Source organism: Haemorhous mexicanus, chromosome 3 (genome assembly GCF_027477595.1).
Source record: "Haemorhous mexicanus isolate bHaeMex1 chromosome 3, bHaeMex1.pri, whole genome shotgun sequence".
Lineage (NCBI taxonomy): Eukaryota > Metazoa > Chordata > Aves > Passeriformes > Fringillidae > Haemorhous > Haemorhous mexicanus.
In genome coordinates, this window is record NC_082343.1 from 6,280,918 (window position 1) to 6,301,740 (window position 20,823).

General features: G+C 38.0%; 1 protein-coding gene across 3 annotated transcripts in view; it reads right to left on the reverse strand.

The window, feature by feature from the left end:
- Positions 1-20,823, reverse strand: part of TASP1 (taspase 1) — a 107,088-nt gene that overhangs the window by 26,624 nt on the left and 59,641 nt on the right. For 2 of the 3 annotated variants that reach the window (XM_059840659.1, XM_059840658.1), the window contains exons 12-14: positions 17,546-17,656; positions 13,922-13,995; positions 2,435-3,922 (exon numbers count right to left, since the gene is read on the reverse strand). In XM_059840659.1, the coding sequence (XP_059696642.1) occupies positions 3,827-3,922; positions 13,922-13,995; positions 17,546-17,656 (281 nt within the window). In that variant the 3' untranslated portion in view covers positions 2,435-3,826. Of the gene's footprint in view, positions 1-2,434; positions 3,923-13,921; positions 13,996-17,545; positions 17,657-20,823 lie in introns of those variants that run through there. The other variant, XR_009485657.1, reaches the window with a different exon arrangement.

Genomic DNA, 20,823 nt, shown 5'->3' on the forward strand with positions numbered 1-20,823 from the left:
TATCCTCTGCTAACAATAGCCTTGATTTCCTTACCCAGCTAGAGTATAAACTTTCCCTTCAACTCTTCAATTCTCTCCTAAACCTTCTCCTATCAACCAAGCTGACCTGAAAACCAAGTTCTTTGCCTAAGTCATATTTTAATATGAAAAAGTGACTCTCTACTAAGAGGACGGGATGTCAGCCACCCAGAATTACACTGATCCCAATTCTGTTAGAGGGGCAAACCTTCTGAGAATGAGGAGATGGTGCTCAGTTATTTGCACACACAAGCTGTAAAAACTGAGGAGATGGTGCTCAGTTATTTGCACACACAAAGCTGTAAAAACTGAGGAGATGGTGCTCAGTTATTTGCACACACAAAGCTGTAAAAACTGAGGAGATGGTGCTCAGTTATTTGCACACACAAAGCTGTATAAACTGAGGAGATGGTGCTCAGTTATTTGCACACACAAAGCTGTAAAAACTGAGGAGATGGTGCTCAGTTATTTGCACACACAAAGCTGTAAAAACTGAGGAGATGGTGCTCAGTTATTTGCACACACAAAGCTGTAAAAACTGGCGATTCCAGTGTCTTTCAACAGATAAATCCTGCTACCACTGAATGACAGAACTCTTCATATATCTCACTGACTCAAAGTAAACAACTACCACAACTGGAAGAAAAAGAAATCATTAAATTGCAAGCCTTCACTTTAACAAGCATGTTAAAGTCTCATAGCACACTTGAGAGCTTCCCATCTAATCCAGCATCATTCTGCTCAAAACTGGGTTACAAAGACTCCAGCTGCACAATTACCACGTGCCACTGTGAAATATTGTACCTGCAATGCCATAACCACCAATTCCTTTGGCTACTTTCTCTGTATTCTGCTTTTAGTTCACATTTTAAGCAACAACAGCAGTTACCCCAACCTTGCTAGTAACCCTAGATTTATTACCAGCTTTGTTTTCTTTTAGGCTTCCTTTTCACAGCATCTTCTGTACTGCCCTTCACAGGTGAATGGCTGCAGTTCCCCTAAGTCCTCTCATCCTCCACCTCAGTCAAATCTCTCAAATGCCACAGCATTTCCAGAAATTAATTTACAAGCAGAAGAGCATAGTCTTCATTTGTACAGAACTGTAAACCAACCAACCAACCAACAACAAGAAAAAATATCCCCACAACTGGAATTCAAATCACCTCTGAAGTTTTTTAAGTGTAACAAGCCTGTCTTCCATAACTTGCTCAGTTGGAGCCCTTTGAAATCACTCATTGCAGGCTCATGCTGTTAAGGCACAGGAGCAAAGTAACACAAAACTGGGTTATCTGTCAGGTTTGGTTTAGCCTATTAGAAACTTTAAGCAAGAAAATTTATTATGGCTGAAGACTGAACAGGACTAGTCTGGCACCAACCTGTCTGCTGATCCTCTAGGACACGTAATTGTGTCTTTGAGTATAAAATTGACAGCATTCAAAATTTATTTCTGTGTATTTCCTTTGCTCACCCTTCCTTTATAATTTCAGCAGCTCTTGCTGCCCACTGTGTCATTTCCTCCTGGGCTGTATCTGCCTATGCCAGTGGCAATGGTTACTCATCACACACAGGGCTTACAGAACATGCCATTGCAGTGCCCCTCCTCACCATCTATATTTCATCAGCCTCTTTTAAGCTCCAAATAGAACTAGTAGCACAATTAGATGCATAATTAAGGTCATGTAAAATATTTCACTGGTTTAAGTGGGAGTTTGACAGGAAATTCTGCTCCTGTCAGTCTTCACAATTACTGATACCAAAGTCATACATGCTAAGATGATTTTCTTCTCGTATGTACCACCTTAGGTAGAAAACTCTGCATCAAAAAGAAGAAAAAAAAAATTGACTGGAGTATTGTATAGATACAAAAACAAAGTAAAAACAAACCACAACAATCCTATGCTGGAATCCAAACCTCCAAAAAGAGAGATTAAGCAAGTAAGGGGAAGAAAGCATTTCTGAATTTACGTTTTACAAGCTTATGGCATGAAAGAGTGAATTTATGCCAAAATTTCTATAGGATGTCAGTACAGAAAAGCACTTTTAGAATAAAAGCAGGCTAACACTGTTCCTTTAGCTTTTCTAACAACAAGGCCATTTTCAAAATGGGCTATGTACAAACCCATATACATGATCTTCAATTTTTCACTCACTACACAGTGAAGGGTCCTTCACTTCCTCAGACCATGAGTGTACCACTGAGGATCCAACCTCAAGCATTGTATTTCAGCACAAACTGTTTCGAGACAGGCACATTCCACTCCCTTGTTGTGCAATCTGGAAAGCTGCTGTTTTATATTATTTATAGAACTGTATTGAAATATCTTCAACTACAGGGCTACACTGAGGTCACAATTTAAAAGCCATACACAGATGACAGTATCTCAATGTATGTTGTAGTATAATAGTGAAAATTAACTCAGGCCATTAAAAAAATTTTATTCTTTTCCATGAAAGATTGGTACTACAATCAATATAACCATTTCATCAGTCAAGTATGTCTGTTATAGGCAGGCACAATATTACAAAACAGGCAAGTACAATGCCTGATTAAGCAAATACAGTCTGAATATCTATTCATCCACTATTTCTGAAAACAGAATTATCAAATATCCACCAGGGAAAAGGATGAACTATTTTAGTTTCTCTTTGGCATACTTATCAGGACAATGAATCAATTACAAAAGTCTTCTATTGCTGCCAGTGCTGTGAAGGAAAAAGGACTGAGTGGAAGGTTTCACGTCAGAACTCGCTTTTAGGACTTGGGCAACCCGGCTCACATAGCCAAACCGGTGACAAGTGACAGTTCAGCTGCCAATGCTTCACGAGGCAGACAAGGATTACATTGTTTTACACTGCAGGTTTGTTCAAGGTATCAAAAGAGTTACAGTAAAGTTCTGCACAGTACATCCATATTACACACAGTTATATAAATACCCATGCTGCGGCTGGACACCAGGAAGTTGCTTTACCAACACGAAAGCTCAGTATCAGACCTCCCACCAGCCACTTGATACACATTGCACTTCCCATCCAGTAATATGTTCATTTCTGTACCTCTCTTAAAAATAGATTTAAAGCAGAAGTGAAGAATAATATCGAATCTTTCCATAAACTTTGTTTTCTTATTTACACGGTAATATTCCATTATACATAAAGACTGCGTAACGATACATTATCTTCATAGAGCTTTTTGCAATACATACAGCTTGGAGCTATTAACATCTTGGTTTGGGAACACAGATATGACCTATAAGACTATTCAAAAACAATTTGAGCCTTAATTTTGCTCTAGTTTGTTTCACTGAAACCATTCTTTGAACAACGAAAAAATCCTCCTTACTGGAGAGAAAAAAACCAACTCATGTTTAAAACGCCTCTGGATTTCCTTAAACCACTAAGAAACTTAGAAACCATAATAATTTTTTGCATAATTATAAAGCCACTTCAAAGGCCTGTTACTTTTAAATTTAGAATATGAATGACAATTGCGACCCTATCTTTAAATTATTTTTTCTTAACTTTTGGTTATCTTTCAACACAGAAAAATGAAAATGCAATCATTAATTATACATGATCTTTGCACAAGTGGGGAGTGTTCCTATTTTATTCATGGGACAAAATGAACATGCACACAACCCCCATTCACAGAGTGAGAACATAAACTACAGCAGCACTTGTCTCAAGTTGGGGTGCACATGGTTGCAATACGGAGTATAAAACAAAAGCAGAATTTCCAACATCTGTTAAAACACAAAAAAACCCTTATTGTACAAAGAGTCATTCACATTCTCTGCAATGAAGTGAAGAATCAGCTGCTTTCTGGACTCTCCAGCCTGCAAACCCCTCCTTCTATTGCCACGGACTGTCCTGCCACAGCTCCAGGAGGAAGTCTTGAAATGTGAGTCTGTGGAAAAGTCAAGAGAATATCAAGGACTGAGAAAAGGCAAAATTATGCAGGGCAAAGTAAGCTGGTAAGTATTGAACAATTAAGTTGTTCCCTCACTGAAGTCTGAGGACAAACTACAAAGCAACTTGAAAAGCAACTGAGATTCTTTTTCTATTTTGTTTGCATTAATGTTTAACACATGAAGAGAAAGACCATGACAGATGCATAGAAAAGGCAAATTAGATGAATCAGTGCACTGAAAGTAGAAAGAAATATCCAGAGTGAAGACAAAAGAAAATACTTCTGGCATTTCATGGTTTACAGGTCTATTTCTTAGGGTGATTCAGAAGTCTTTACTACCACATACAGAAATACACCTTCAGAGAAACCTCAGACAGAACTAAATACTTGACAAAGTAACCCTTCAGAGGATAAGGTAACTGCAATGATCAGGATGCAAACAAGAAATTTCTTTGCATAAAATACCTACACATCCACCTAACAACCTCCAAAGACTTCCTGTTGTCAGCTACCAAATAAATCAACCCAAAAACCAATCGTGTTTCTCCAATAGGCATCTTTTCCACAGAAAGTTTTAAAAGCCTTTGAGAAGGCACTGGAACATTTCAGCCAGGAAGTGGGTCTGTTTGTCTGTGTACACAGGACTCCAGTTCACAACTGAATTGTAACTCAGTGACCCTAAAAATCTGGTAATGATCTTTTTTGTACTGGGGTATGTTTTATTACTGATGGGCAAAAGCATCTGCTCATGAAAAGATACTTTGACTTACTGTTAAGAGTAATGACTTTTTATCCCCCTTTGCACATGTTTTTACACTGTCAAAACTGCTCCTGTTCTATTAAACTGGGAACTAGAAATGATTCCTACTATGGTATAAAGCTCACAACATAATGTTGCTGGCATTTAGAAACTGCAGCTTCCTGTAAGTGCAGCCCACCACAGATTTGTTTGTACATACATTGTCCCATTTAAAAGATTTAGTAGTTGCCAAAATGTATAACTTGCAATAAGGCAATGTTTGTTAACATTATTAAGGGGTTGTCAAAAAAAGTACAAATGTAAAAGCTCAGTAAGAAAAATTGGCATCAATTGAGTAAAGAGTGATTTGAGACTCTAAACTCAGGTTATTACATTGAAGAAACATTTTGTGTCTTGAGCAGCTTTTTAATATTCCTTTCTTGATAAGGGGGTATCCTGCTGCCTGCACTTAGGTGGCCTTGTTTTCAGTTAAATCACAGAATAAGATTAAATTTAAAACATTTCAATGTTTTCATTTTATTGCTAAAACTTTGGTTGGTCTCTGGCTTTCCTGCTTGACATATGAACATGTTCCTGCTTTCAGAACAATTTCAATTACAATTGTGATTTACCACTCCAAGAAGAAAACAATCTGTTCAAATCTCTTACAGTTTCCCTCAACATGTAACTGACAATTTTTCTGTAGATGTCATTTCATAAATTTAAAAAAAAGAAAAGGAACAAAATCAAGTGGAAGAAAGGTGGTTTTTATTCTATGACTGACAGATCCATTATATTTTCCCAGGTGTGTAAAAATTTCTAAATGAAAAGGATGACAGTATAAAAGCAGCACTGTTTGATGGGCATGGTAGCAAATTTGTTTCCTCAGAGGAAGAATGCCACTTGTTGTTGCAATCAGGGAAAACCAGTAAGTTAATCCTAATAAGTTTTTGAGCAAGGGGAGGAGAATGTACAAGAAAGGGTAAGCAGGTAGTCATTATCTATTAATACATCAGCAAGTATCTATGCTTAAATAGCCATCCCAAACCCACTTCCTATAGAAAACCTCATTTCCTATAGAAAACCTCATTTCCTATGTCAGGAGGAGCACATTCCCCATACACAAGACCCCAAACCACTACACACCAGCATCTGAAGATTTCCATGTACAGAAACACTGAAACCACATTATAACAAAACATTTCTTAAAGCCTTTACTTGCATCCTGTTTATTTGCATACTTTCTGTGATGGAGTAAATACAGACCTGGTTTACACTGACTACTTTTTATTACTTTCACCAATGGCTGCCTTCTGTAGAACAAACATGAGACAGATCTAGCATGATAATGTTTAAGATGTTACTTAATAAATAATTTGAAAGGGTAACATTGCCATGTCAAGACAACTGTAGAAAACTCCCAAATGAATTCTTACATTTATATCTCCCTTGTTCTTAACCATAAGAACAAAGTCCAGTAAATAAAAAGAAACATCAAAGAACACTGAATATTTTTAAATGAACCACAGAACTTATTTGTAAATTCGTTACATTTTTATATCCCAACATCATATTTTACATTAAGTCCAGATTGTATAGTCAATTAGGTTTAGAGTCTACAAACTTAAAAATAAAAAAAAACAAAAAAGAAGAACATTGGAAAGATTTTAATTGAACTCAATTAGTCTGTCAGCTTTACAAGTTGAATGAACCCACACCTGGAAGAAATTGTGCCTGGGACCACAGAAAAAAAGGAAAATAAGTATTTTTCCTGAATTAATCCTCCACTCAACTCCACAGAAACCTCTCTTTGAGGAAAGTATGTCAAAGAATGGTAGATTAGGAATGATGAGTTATCCACATCTTCAGCTTCATATACAGGCCTTTTCCAGTCCCAAGAATATTCTGATTTGCTTTGCCTTCCCAGAGAAAAACAAGGTTGGTGAGGGTCCAGCAGGAGATGAGGTTCCAACATCTGGGACACCAGTCAGTCACAGATTTTGCTGCAGCTTAGAAGAGAAACCTCTTGTCCAGAGTTCCACAGGAAAAAAAGGTAAATGCTGGAAGAAACATTTGATCTTTTGCTTCCAACCCCTCTATAAAGCCCACAAGAGCTAACCAACCTTCTGATGCTGATTCTTGCTCTGTGTTCTTGGCATCCAAACACTCAGGGTTTCCCTCTTTCCCTCCTAACTAAACCAATATCATGGAACTACTGACACCCCAGCCCCAGGGCTGCAGACCCTGGAATGTTACTCTCTCCCAGTGCTTTCTGATGCACACTGCAAAGTTCCCTACTCACAAAACTAAAAGCTCTTTCTAGAATTCATGGAATACAGCACCTACAGGAACAATCTATGGTTTCATCTTTTTGACTTCTATTACTTCATGTCTCATAGACAAGGAATCTGAAACAACCCTGAGACCAAGGAATATGAAAAACATTTTATTTTAAAGAACTAGTCTCCTCCTTCTATTCACATAAAAGTATCAGTTTGTCACAACAGCTTAGAGAACTTTGCTTTCATTAAAAGCATAAATACAATGTAAAATGAATATATAAAATTTCAGCCAGGAGACAGACAGTGCTGCATGAGAAAGCTGAAATCAATCAAACACTGCCAAGAGGATAGAGTACAACTACCAGATGGCAGCACATTCAGTTCTTAAGCAAATCTAGGGAGGTACTTCATGTGTTTAGCACTCTTATTACACACTCAGGATGTGCTTTAGACAGAATAATTTATAAAACAAACTTTTTCCATTCATTACACTATAGAGATGAAATATAATGAAAGACCAAAGACAGCATATCCTTAAGGAAATTGCTTTCTACAGCTTTTTGCTACTCAAAAAAGAGTACCACCAAACTGACATATTCTTTAGAAATTTGGAGCCTTCTAGCTGGCAACACACTTCCACCATCAGAACCATCTGACCACACATTCTGAATTTATTTTCTAAGCAGTAAGAGCCCATTTTGGCAGCAACTCTGCTGCTCTGTCTCCTGGTGATCTCTTCTCCACCATGTTTTGTATGTACACCTGTAGTACAGCAGGAGAAGGTGCCCCACTAAATACTGGCAGCTGCTGTTACCAGAAAATGCCACGTGCATCTTGTTTGGTGAAACCTTAATAAAGAAAAAAATGGGGAGCAAATAGAAAGAGAGGATCCAGAATATTGTCTTTGTTGGGAAACAACAGAGGGACACAGTGATGGGGTACATCTGGTCTCACTGCACCGAAAAGAACAATTTTACGTACAGGTTGCTTGGGAAGTTAACAGTTTTCCAAGCTCAAATTCATTCATGTATCAAATTAAATCACTTGTACCTGTCTCAAGACAGCATAAAGACACATACCAACCAAACATCTAATCAGCTCAGCATCCAAGGGTTTTGCAGAGGTATTCTAAAACCCTGTCATGAATCGTCGAATGTCATTTGTATCATTGTGAACTGAAGGGGCTAAGGTCATTGCATTTATATTTGCATACCTGCACACACAGTCCCATCTTCCCTACTCCACCCTGTGAGCCAAATCCAGGGAGAATTCCAGAACTACTGGCTTTATGCAAGAACCCAACCCAAAAAGTGATTTTCTCTTCTCATATCAGAACCAGTTAACTTCCATGAAGGTCTATGTGCCAAACATTTTAACAGGTATCTTAGCACTGAAGGTTATTTCCAACAAATAGAAAAACCTTATTTTTATGAGAGAACTGGATGGTCCACTGTATGCAAAGAGAAGTTTTCAAATGAATATTTCTGATTCCCCAGTCTCCAGACAAGCGTGAAGATTAAAGGAAATAAGAACAGTGACATATACTTCTCCTGCCTCATGAAGTTAAAAGACTGTCTCTGTAGTCTGAAATGAATGACTGAATTATTTGACTTCATATTGCTGCTCACTAAACAGGCTCGGTAAGTTTTTCCACTAATTTTCAAATTAGAATTAGGATTCTTCCAAGATGTGTTTCCTCACCCAATGAGCACTGGAAAGCTGCCCTTCTCCTGCCAAAGGGCTTTCACAGACCTTTCACTCACAAAGTCAAATACAGAAGCTCATCCTCAGACAACCAACAACACTCACTACAATCAGGGTTTGTCACATGCATCACTTCGAACACAGAGGGAAGGACTTCTGCTGAATTTTACAATGTCAGTAAAGGCGAGTAAATCTGATGATGACAGCTTACATCTCCACAGGAAAAGTGAACTGGAGATGGTCTCCCTGCCCACCATATTTATGTTTGCTCCTATTGGCAGATGAAATTAACTGTCAAAGATAAAAATTTGTTTGAACACTGCAACCACAACGTTTGGTGTGGACAGGAGCTGCTGCAAACACAGCAATACGCAACACTCCCCACTAATGCTGCACTGTCTTGCAAAGCAATTTGAATTTGGTTCATTTGAGAATGGAAAGAACAGCTTATATAACTTTGCATTATTAAAACCTGCCATAACATAAAGCTTACCAGTTCATGTTATAGTAACTGAACAGCTGCCAAAAAGAGATTTAAACTGGCAACTGAATTGGATTATATTCAATATTGCAACTGGGCTTTTTAAATTTGCTGCCTAAGTCATCCAGCTGTTAGAAGAACTAAAACCTAGAAGTCTGAACTACTACTCAAACATATTGCAACATTTACAGTAATTGCCAAAGTTTGCAATGTTTATAGAGATCATATAGCAGATTTATAAATACTAAGAAATATAGTGAGCTGATAAATGACTGCAAACACTTACACAAAATCAATTACCAAAACTGCATTTTGCTGGTATTGAGACTGGATCTTGCACTGGGAAAAAAGGACTTTGACTTCAAATACTATAGAAAACAAAGTGAGGAATTACCTATCTTCAGCAGAAACATCAGCCACAGCAACTGCTCTCCATCACCATGACAAGACACTGGTCAGATTCAGGAAAAAGTAAGTATCCCAGCCACTTACATCTTCTGCATACAGAATACTTGCAGGACCTGAGTAAACAAACACTGCAGACCCTGCCTGAGATAAAAGGGCTCCTGTCTGACTGTGCACAGACACACAACATGAAATCAAGGAAAGGCTGCCTACCCATAGCCAGAACCTTCAAGAGATGTTGGTATGAGAACTCTCATTGCAGGCATACACTGCACTCTCATTTGAGACTGAAGAATTTATTTTCCTTTGAAGCATCTTCCATTGAGCAGACATGGAACAAGAAGATATGAAGTCTTTGTAACCAAGAAGAGTCAATTAACTTGTGCAACCTAACCATTATCACCCTTCCTCCCCATTCCTCATTTTAATCTAAAATCACGTTATGGGTGAATTGAGGAATCATTTCTTCCCACCCCAGATTACATGGCAGAAGGTCTGCAAGCCCTTTGTGCAAACTGACACTCAAATTGCTCTACCAGATGCTACATAAACTGCTAAGACTCAAAGTACTGCACATCATCCAGGACAGGATGGACAGAGCTGCAAGAAGCAACACCTTAGAGTGGAGCTACTTCCCCAGTGGTGACAACAAAAATGCATCAGCTGTCAGAACATAACCCAGTCAGTTCAGGAAAATAGGAAATGATAACTCAACCCTCCAGAGTAATGTTAAAGAAGTCAGAGCCCCAGTAACAGGGTGACCTTTTTAGCTGATGCTATGAACAGTTGTTAGATCTATTATGGATCCATAAAAAAACCAAGCATCTGGAAGGTTGTTCTGAAGACCAACTAGTATCTCAGAAAAAAGAAAATTTGGACTGGAAAAAGAAATAATTGATTAAATTCATATCAAGTAATTCATGAGTCAGCAACACAATAACAACAACAAAATTTCCTCAGCTCCTCAGTTCATGCAGTTATTTAATCCCCCAGTCCTTCCATCTAGAAGTCATAACCTTTTGTAGCAGTTACTGCTACAAAAGGAGCTGTGTGAATACAGAGGTAACCCACAAACTAATATTTTCTATCTCCCTCTACGTATTCTCACAGCTGCAGCCAGAAACTTCTGCTGCAGCCCAGAATATTCCAACAACCTCATGAATAGAAGAGTTGAGCATCAGCTACTGTGACAATTCTACCATCACAGAGGTGGCAATACAAGACCTGCTTCAAGACATCTTGGGAAGCCCACTGATCTTCAAAGAACAGGGCTGATGTTGAAACAACCTGTCACAGTATTGCTTCAGGAAGGTTTGGCTCCCAAGCACCAGCCTGGGTTAGGTGCAGCCACCAGCTGGTGCAGGGCAGTTCAAGAATTATAGGAAAGAGCCAAAATGCTGAGATGAAAAGATTTGTCACATCCAGTTTGTGACAAACGCTGGCACCAAGTGATTTTGAAGCTGCTTGTGTTGAGAAGGATGACAAGAAAAAAAGAAAAGCACAGTTGAACCAGCTAAGATCTGCCTTGATTAGCTGTTTGTGGCCTAAGAATCTGAGGGAAGCCACTGGGACATCCAGTGTGCAGGTGCTGGAGATGACAAGTTACGAGCCATGGAGGAGCTGAAATAGCTCCAGCATCCAGAAAGAGCTGATAGGACACACAAACAGAGGGGACTGTGTCAGCAGTAAGGTGTGAACTTAGTTCATCTGAAAAGGCTGTGCAGGATTCTTAAAGCAACATTCTAAACTAAACACTTTAATCCAACAGGAAATGATGACTTTTCCAGGCAACTGGTTTTACAAAAAAGACTGGACACCTTTGCAGAAAGTATGCTTCAAATCAAACCACTGTTAGTGCACAGCTCTTGCAGGCTCAGCCATTTGGTGCTGGTGAGCCAGTCTGATCTGGAGGTGAGTGTCCAGCTGCAGAACCCAGCCTTGCCTAAACTGGGAGCAAACCAACCCCTGGTGCAAGGCTACACCCAAAGCAGTGCTTGGAGAGCTCATGCTGCTAGAAGCCACAAGCACCAGCAGGTCATGGTGTACAAACCACTTCAAGTCTCTGATTCCACTTTCCTGTCCCACTCCTCTTTTAAGGAGTTGCTGACAGATAACTGGTTGTCCCTATGTCTTGAGCACACCAGGTGCAGGCCAGCTGCACCTACCCTGTGTTTGCCTTGTAAGAAAGAGATCCTGTACCTCCAGTTTCCACCTGGGGTTCAGAAGCACCATTTGCTAGTTCCTGTCATGAACTGCATTAACCTCCCATGCCCAAAGAATCACACTAAGATAGTAAAGCAGGCTCCTTTTCTCTTTAGTATCTACCCCTTTATATGATTCTAATATTAGTCTAGTAAAAAATGAAACCACTTCAAAAATCAGGCACTGTGACAACACCTCAGTTTAAGAACAAAACCTAAGTCCTAGACTGATGAAAGAAATAAAACCTGAAGGTCTTTACCACCCTAGAAAAAACAGGAAAGCAAATGTTTCCTTACAAGCTGCTGCCTAATCATTTTGCTATGGTCCTCATAAACAAGTGATATTTTATACTTTTATGAACTCTTATCCCATTATTCTTTCATGGCAAGCACTCAAAATTAACTGTAGCAAAACAGTCACTCTATTAAAGAACAGAGATTTTTTTTTTTCACTTGCAATACATTGTGTTCTATTTCAAGCCCAGTTTTCCATCTATAACTTAGTCCTAGTTGTAGCAGAACAAAATTCCAGCTTTTATGACAGAAGACTTTTTTTGATCAATAGAAGTCAGCAGCAAAAGCGTTTGTGGTTTTTCTCTGGAAAGCATTTGTGGCCACAGACTCAAAGAAGGAAGAAAGGGAGGGGGATTAACTCTTCAGTGAAGGTCAAAAACATAATTTAAAAGTGATCCAAGAAGAGCAGCTGTGTCTGTCAGCACAATCAGGATTACCAGCTGGAGAATTTACCAGCAGTATGAAAACAATGCACACCAGATGTCAAATGTTGCAACTGTGAGTAGGAAAGCAACTCTGGGCATGGCACTGTCATGTTCATACTCATTACCAGACAGATTTCATATTTAGCATTTATTTATTAATTAGACACTACCAGGAAGAAACAATAACATTTTGAGCTTCAGAGTGTAAGTCAGAGGCAGGTGTGCACACTGGAAACATTTAACATCCTTTGTTCCCAGTTATTCTTTCACTGCAAACACAAGACAACAATTTTAAAGCTAACTAGCAAATCCTAGAACATCTGTGCCTGAACTTGCTTTAGTTCCACTCAGTTCAATTTGAGCTTTTAACTTCAGTTTGGACTCTTTTTCAACTAAATCTGAAACAAATATTAAGAAAAGAAGTGAAACCACACTCTTCCATGTACAGCCATCTGGAAAGAATTGTACCTAATTATTCCAAAGTGAGGCAAATACTTCACTTACACCTCTACAAGCACTTCCTTCATCAGCTGCTTGTTATCTTCCTTGTCTTTCTGGAGCATTCTTGTCTTTTTTTTTTCCTGCACATTTTACATCTTGAAGATTAACTCATCCATTCCAGTGCTTGAAACAGAGTGTTATACCAGTTTTGCTGTGTAAAATATCTGATGTTGATTTTCTTCTTTATATATGTGTATTCTTATATATATATGTATATTCTTGTGTTACCTTGGTCACATCCCCCTTTGCATGAATGTCTACAGAAACCATTACAGTCTCTGCTTGCAGCTTCTCCCATGTTCATTCCTGTTCTCCAAACATCTCTCCTAAATGCTCCAGCTGCTACACTACAATACCCTCCTTTTTCTCCCTTCCATGCTCTTTTCCTAAGAATGGATGGTTCATCCACTTGGTCAATCCCTGCTCCTTGATCATGATGTGATAGAATGTTCCAGTTTTCATTGTTAAATTCAAATGTAATGTAATATTCTCTCATTAAAAATCAATTATAATGCCCCAGGAAACTGAAAATATGGATGGTAATATTGGAATTATTTATCACAGAGAGTATTCTAGGAACTTGTTTGAAGTTTGTTTTATATCTTCCCTGATGGTGCAATTGCTTTATCCAAAGGAAGACATGCCCACAGAAAAATATGGTACCAGCATAACTGAATCAAGATGAATAAAGTTATTCAAATACAAATACTGTCAGCAGAGGGAATGGACATGTGTTTGTGGCACCTTATCCTGACATGGAACATATGTTAGTATAGGGTTGTTAACTGCTGCAATTAAAAAAAGAAATTAGCAATGCCTAATCAATTGACACATTTATGCAAACATTACTTCTTCTGTTCTCTCAGAGAAAGAAATTTCTTATATATTTCATTTTCATTAATTTAAATTCTCCTTAGCTTCTGCAGTCATCCAACTGTATTACAGCCTGTTCCTCATGGCTTACCTTAGCTTTGCCATCCTGTGCAGACATGTATCCAACACACATGCTCTCTGTTGTATGGCTCCACAGAAATTCCACTATAAAGGAAAATGCAAGAAGTTACAAAAAGGCCTTGGTTTAAAATACAAGATGCAATTTAACAAGACAGTGTCTTGAGGAACAAATACAGCAAGGATAAAAAACTAAGGACCCAAAACTACTTACCAGAGCAACTAAATCTCAAAAGAAACAGCTATCAAACAAACAAGATTCCCTGAGTTTTCACAGTCACAACTGCAGAACTATTACCCCCAATGAGAATGTTACTTTGATGATATGGAGCATCCAAGATGACAAATACATCAACTCCAAGTGCAGTTAAGAATTGGACCAATGGCCTGTTCCACCCATCAGTAAAAGCTGACAGAACTTGTATCTGCCTGCCTTGAACCCAGACAAAAGCATAAAGCCAGATGGCCAACTATGAACAGGTAAAGGGGGATTTGTGGCTCAGCTGCCCAAGCAGGATACAAGCAAACATGCAGAAGTAGTCAAGTTTGCAATATGGGAATTGAAGATATAGATGAGGCAAGAAAGATATCTGGTAAAAGCAAAATTATCCTGCAGAAAAAGGAGGAGAGGTGTATGATGGAAACAGAGTAACATGCATAATAAGAAAAGATTTCTGGCAAAATTAGAGGAAGTCCTGGATTCAAAAGTATGCTGAATTACAACAGCAGATGCAAACACTCTCTTTCTTTGTGGAGAGTGTAAGGAGCATTAAAGGTAAGACAGGAAAGAAAGATGAACAACATCAGCTCTCTGGTACTGCACTCACAGCTAATTTAGGATATCAGTGCTAGAGACCAACTGCCATGCTTGCAGTGATAATGATTAGGAAAACTAATCACTGCTCACAAGTTTTTTTAATGCCTGTTAATCCAGTAAGGTGCTGTCCTGAAGTCTGAAAGTGTTCTGATTTATCAGCTGTTCAACAGCCTGTTCCAGTAATCTCTAATTGCCTGATATATATGCAGGTATCTTTATGTACACAAACACACTCCTACTCAGCTGCAACACTAAATTCAGACAAAGAGCACATTATAAAAAATGTTCAGCTCTCTCTCAGTGGAGCTTTAGAAATTGTCACACTATTTTCCTCCTGCTCTCTGTCATGGTCATTTTTCTTTGTATTCATAAAGTCTGTAATTTGGAAAGGGGGAAAGAAAAAAAATAGCTGATCAGAATTTAAGGCATTTCACAGAATTCTGTAAAAGGCTTAAAAAATGCACTGAGGCACAAATTCTCTCTCTGGATTATGGGAGGTGTCTTACATGAATTACACAAGATGCCTTGAACAGACATTTCCACAGATTTCTTTTGAGAGTGACTTTCACATACTGCAAAAAAAAGCATCACTAGATGGGTTTAAAACCTTTACTCATTCCTGTTCCTCAAGTTCCTTTAGGATGAAGGTCACAGCCTGCTGAGCACACTGATCCTTTGAACCACATCTCTTTGCATAGCAATTAAACCAGAGCAGGAGATCAAATGTTAAGATGATCCTTGAAGATTCTGACAGATATGCAGATATCATCATAAAAGAAAATAGAACTTCATCAAGGTGTGTGCTCTGCTCCCCCAGAACAGATCTGTGACTGATACCACCAAAGGTGAATCAAAAGCTTTCACAGAGTGAAACAATCAGTGTTGTGTTGGAGGGGCCCAACCTCTCCATGGCACCCCAAAGGCTCCACTGCCAGTGAAAGCATTTTTTTTTAAACAAATTTTAAATTTGTCTTTAAATTTAATTAAATTTAAATTTCATTTCATTTATTTTTAATTTAATTCAAATTTAATCCCCATCTTTCAATTCTGAGAAGCTGAGAAACAGTTCAGAACAAATACCCTCAAAATATTATATCTTTGCCTTTGAAAACTATCAAAAGTAGCCTGTACTAGCCCAAACCTTAGTTATTGTTAGCCATCATAGGTAGTGAACTATACTGTACAGTTTCAACCATTTAATAAGTCAAAGTATATTTTCAACCATTTCATAAGTCACTTCCTTGCCATTTGTTTCACTATTAAACAGAAATAAATAAAGATGAACCCTGTAACAAAGACATGAGAGTTCTTTATTCTATACACGGAGTTTTTCAGTATTAACCAACTTATTTTCAGTCCAAATAACACAAATACTACATATGTTTAATTGTGTATTATCTCTGCATTCATTATAAGGTAGAAAATTTCCATGGTACAGAAAAAGCACTGGGTTCCAATTTATCTCTGTTATTTCAGTGGAAAGAAAACCAAAAATCAATGGACAAACAATCTTTCCTTATGATGTACAATATATGGGGATTTTATAGATTAATTTTTGAGGAAAAAGATGCCAAATCTTCATTAATAGAATATGTTCTCTTACATGAATGACAATAATTAAACAAAGAGAAAAAATTCTCTCACTTCCAAATCTTGGGAATTGAAGATTATGATGATCTTGTTTGTTCTTACTCAATCAGACTTGTATTTTCATTTTCTTAACTCTTTTTTTAAGGACAGAATTTATGTTGCAGGATGCTGTTGCACTAGATAATGTCACAATTGGGTAAATAATAATAAAGCAGAGTATTATTCAAAGGAAAAACTCTAACTCTGGTAACATTAGACAGGTCAATGTGACCCAATAAATATGCACATAGCTGCACATCTGAGGAGCACCACAGGAAAGGAGATGGCACAAGTGTCACCCTGAAGTCATTCATATGCTCCCAATCCCAAATTCCTTCCTTAGAGAGGCCTTACTGTCTCAGGGTTGTATTTCCACCCTGTTCTGCTCACACAGCCTATACCCCTCAGTTCCCATCTGTTTTTCCCACACAAACCACAGGACAGTTTTCCATAATACACTTTCCTGCCATAAAGCAGCAAGAGAGGGATTGTGCTTCCAGGACAGAAACAGGGATGAAGGAAAGTAAAGCCCTTTTGGAAACAGACAGCTACTGGCAGAGGCAAAGTCCAGGTGATCACAGTATGAGCAGCAGAAAGTCCTGTTAGGTGCAAATTCAAATAGTAACTGTGACTTATCTAAACTGATTTTCCTGGCCATTACAAGAATAAACAACCCTAAACAACTTTCCTTAAAATGTTTCAGTGCATTCTCCAAATTCACACATTTTCTTCTGCAAAAAGGAGGAATAAAGAACGTTTTAGAAAGCATTTTTCACAAATAAGCTACTGAGAAGCAGTAAACAGCTACATGCATTACTCCCACCTATAAATGCAATTTTGCCTATGAGGAACACATCCCACCTCTCCACAAGCAACTGTTCTATCTGTGTTAGGTTTAGAAGGATCCCACACAATCCTCTGAGTGACAATTCTGCTTAGAAATCATGAGTCAGAAAGAATGCTCTTTTCTGGGGTTTTGTTAATATTAGCCTTGTTTGTTCCCTATTTGACTTTCTACATTTTTATTATTTCAATGTCAATTCTCTTTTGTTTTCTCTGGGGCTCTCAACCACGCACAGAGATTTCATTTCACCCTTCATTTGGAGTTTTACCCTTTTTTCATTTGGAGTTTTTCACCCTTCATTTTATTCAGCACCCAGCTGAATAAAAAAATGAGTAAGAATTCCTTACCTAGCAAAGTTGGCTTTTCCTGTGAGGATTCAGGCTCTGCTGAACACCTGCAGGAGCGGAGAACGATCACACCTCCGAGGACACCATCTTCATTGGCTAGGAAAGGTGAACCTGGACAAAACCATTGGGCAGAATTATTTGCAGTAGGAACAGTTTCTTGGGCTTTTTTTAATTTGACTTTCTGCCTTTTCTCTTTAATCTTGTCACTAAGGGTTGAAAAGACTGACAGATCAAACAGTGCTTTTATAAAAGCATCCGTTCTCTTTTTCCTAGTGTTTCAAAGGAATAATTTTCTGGAATGTTAATCTACTAATTCACCAGCAATCAAAAAAAATGAAGAGCTACATGGAATAAAGCAAAAACATTAAAAACTGCATTTGTGAGTGCAAACCTCAAATGTAATTTGGATGGATCAAGAAAAATATAATTATGAAAAACGCAGTGTCAAGTTGAAAAAAAGTTGTGACTCAATATTTAGCTCTTTCTATTCTATAGATTATATAAAGACATATCTAAAAAATCAAGCAAATTTAGGTCATTTTTACAGTTTATTCATTTTTGCTGATTTAAAGCCCTTTGTACAGAGGCATCATGAACCTGCTGTACTGTCTGCCTTGCTGTTTGATGATTATCAACAGAAAAGCCTGAGCACATCCTTTTCACAATGGCTCCTCTGTTGTTAATTTAAGACATAAGATATAAAAGTCTTCTATCAGAAGCTGGAAAAGCTTTAAAGGTAGCTGAACCAAGTCTAAGTATTTTTTATCTGGTCTGCAATTTGAAATAAGGTTCCTATTGCTTTAAATGTGGAAACAATGGTAACATTTACATGCAATTTAAAATGTCCTGAGCCACAAAATTAATCAAGTTCTTGCACTTAGGCCCATAGACATCCTAGTTACACATCTGCATTATACTGTCATTTAACACTGAACATACAATTGCAACAGCCATTTAATGTAATTCTTTTCAATTCTTTCTTTTAAATAAATTAGTGTACAAGCACCGTAATTTGCCAGCCACTAGAACTTGAGAGCAGATCTATTCATTAGCCTCCTTTAACTTGCCCACAACTATTTGTATGATTAAAATTACTCTTTTAACAGCCCAATAAAAACCAACTTTGAGCATTACCATAAGGAAAACTAAAAGCTTTATCATGTTTTCTCCAAACATTAAAGCAGCCACCTTGAAAAATGATACAAGGTGGCCATTGCAATGGAAGCCCACAATGCAGGAAAATAATAAATGGAATATGCTTAATAAACAGTAATATCTTATTTGATCTAATGCAAACAGATTATTATCTTTAAAGTGCCACCTGCTTTGCAAAAGAATATTACTAGGTACACCTAGTAATACACCTCCTGTATTACTCACTAACTGTGACCAAGTTCCTGTGAAACAAGAATCCAGCCCATGATAAGGTAGTAGATAAAACAGGAAAATATGTTTGGTTAAAATAGAAACACAAGGCTTGGAAAGTTGTGAAGAGTTTTACCACCCAAGTCAAAATCAGGCACTTCAAAGACAATGCCTCTACCTGAACTTGGTCTGCAGACCTAATCTTACACTAAACTGCACAAATGATTTAGGCCATGGTGAAAAGTCCCAAGTTCTCTAAGCTGTGGTGAAAAGTCATGGCAAAGAGACAGAAAAAGTTCTGGTTTCTTTTTAATAAGCCCTTTCTCCTTCCCTTTCAAGACCTGTGAAAGATTCTTCCAAGGGTCTAGTGGAAAATATTAATTATCTCTTTAATTAGAATGGCTAAAAATGTTCTACTGCATCAGAACACAGCCAGCAAACAGCATTCACAGCAGACTGCATATTCAAGGGCACAGTAAACACTGGGAGAGTATGAGTGCACATAATACCAGGCAGCAACTACTGATTATAGAGTTGGTTCCACCAAAGTCTTGTTCTAGGAATGCTCCCATTAGTTTAATCACTGACTTTAGGGATTTTGTTTCTCCCACACTCTGAAAAAAGTAGATGAAAGGGAAGTCTGTAAATAAGCTAATTATATATTTCATCATTTTCCCAGTATTCTTGTCAACTATGCCATCATGACTGACCAAACTGTCAGCAATCTGAGTAACTTGGATATGGTCTTTTGAAATTTCACAAGGCTTAGCTGTATATTTCTTTCATTGCAGAGACTCTGCAGCAGAACAGTAATACTGCATTTCCATCAAAAAGCTTCACTTTTTACAGGGATTTCTTTGCAAGAACAAAATATTAATCTTCAGCAAAACACAGAATAAAAAAATCACTTAAACAAGTGTTTTTTTGAAAAAGGGCTTAAATAAGTAATATAAAATTTGAGCTTCAAGCACGTAAGACAAAGTCTTCAGCTTCAAACTTAACCCAAATAGATGCTCAACTTATACATGAACAACTGAGAGCCCCAATTCTGCCAGCATAACTAGCATTTGTTTATTGACACTAAACATGGTGTCCATTATACTGCCCTAAGTACATACACAATTGTTTTCTGAACAAATTACTTCCTTCAATGATTATGCACCATGGAAGCTTTATTACCAGCCCACAAAACTCAAAGGCTTGAAGACCACTCAAAAAGTTGGGAAACTGACTGTATTAATTCAGCCTTTGCTGAGGTACACTACCACCCTACTGCAAATGGAAAACTCTAGAAGAGGATTAAATTAACAGCACTGCACCTGATAAAAAGTGTGATAAAACTCTTAACTTCAGTACCCATAAAATACAAGAGATGTGCAAGACACTAACTTCTTTAAGAATGACACAGGTTGGGCCCTTGGACTAAGAAGAAATGCTGTTTATGCCACATGAAACCAGGTCACACTGCACTAACTTTGTAACAGTACTACTGGCGTGAGATGAATAAAATTACTTGATGTGACTTTTAGCAGGTAATTTGAATGAAACATTGAACCAAATGTCTTAAAAAATTGTGTTATGCAAACAAAGCAAGGGTGATGGGAGACATTATCTCTCCTACACACAAAAACATAGCCTTGCTTGCCCTTTTGATCTTCTACAGCATTTCATCATCACCTGCAGAATGAGCTTTATTCTGGAATGGTGGGAGAAGTCTGAAAAAGAACATCCCCCTTGTTTCCATCTCCAAACACAAGCAGCAAATGAGGACACAGTCACTTGCACTACCCTGCAAAGATTCAGGATCTTCCCACCCACGGCCACCCTGCCTCCCTGTTTCTGTTGAAGGCTGCCATTCTCAGAAACATCAGAGGCAAACTGTGGGACTCCACCCTCACCCATCCCAGATGCCT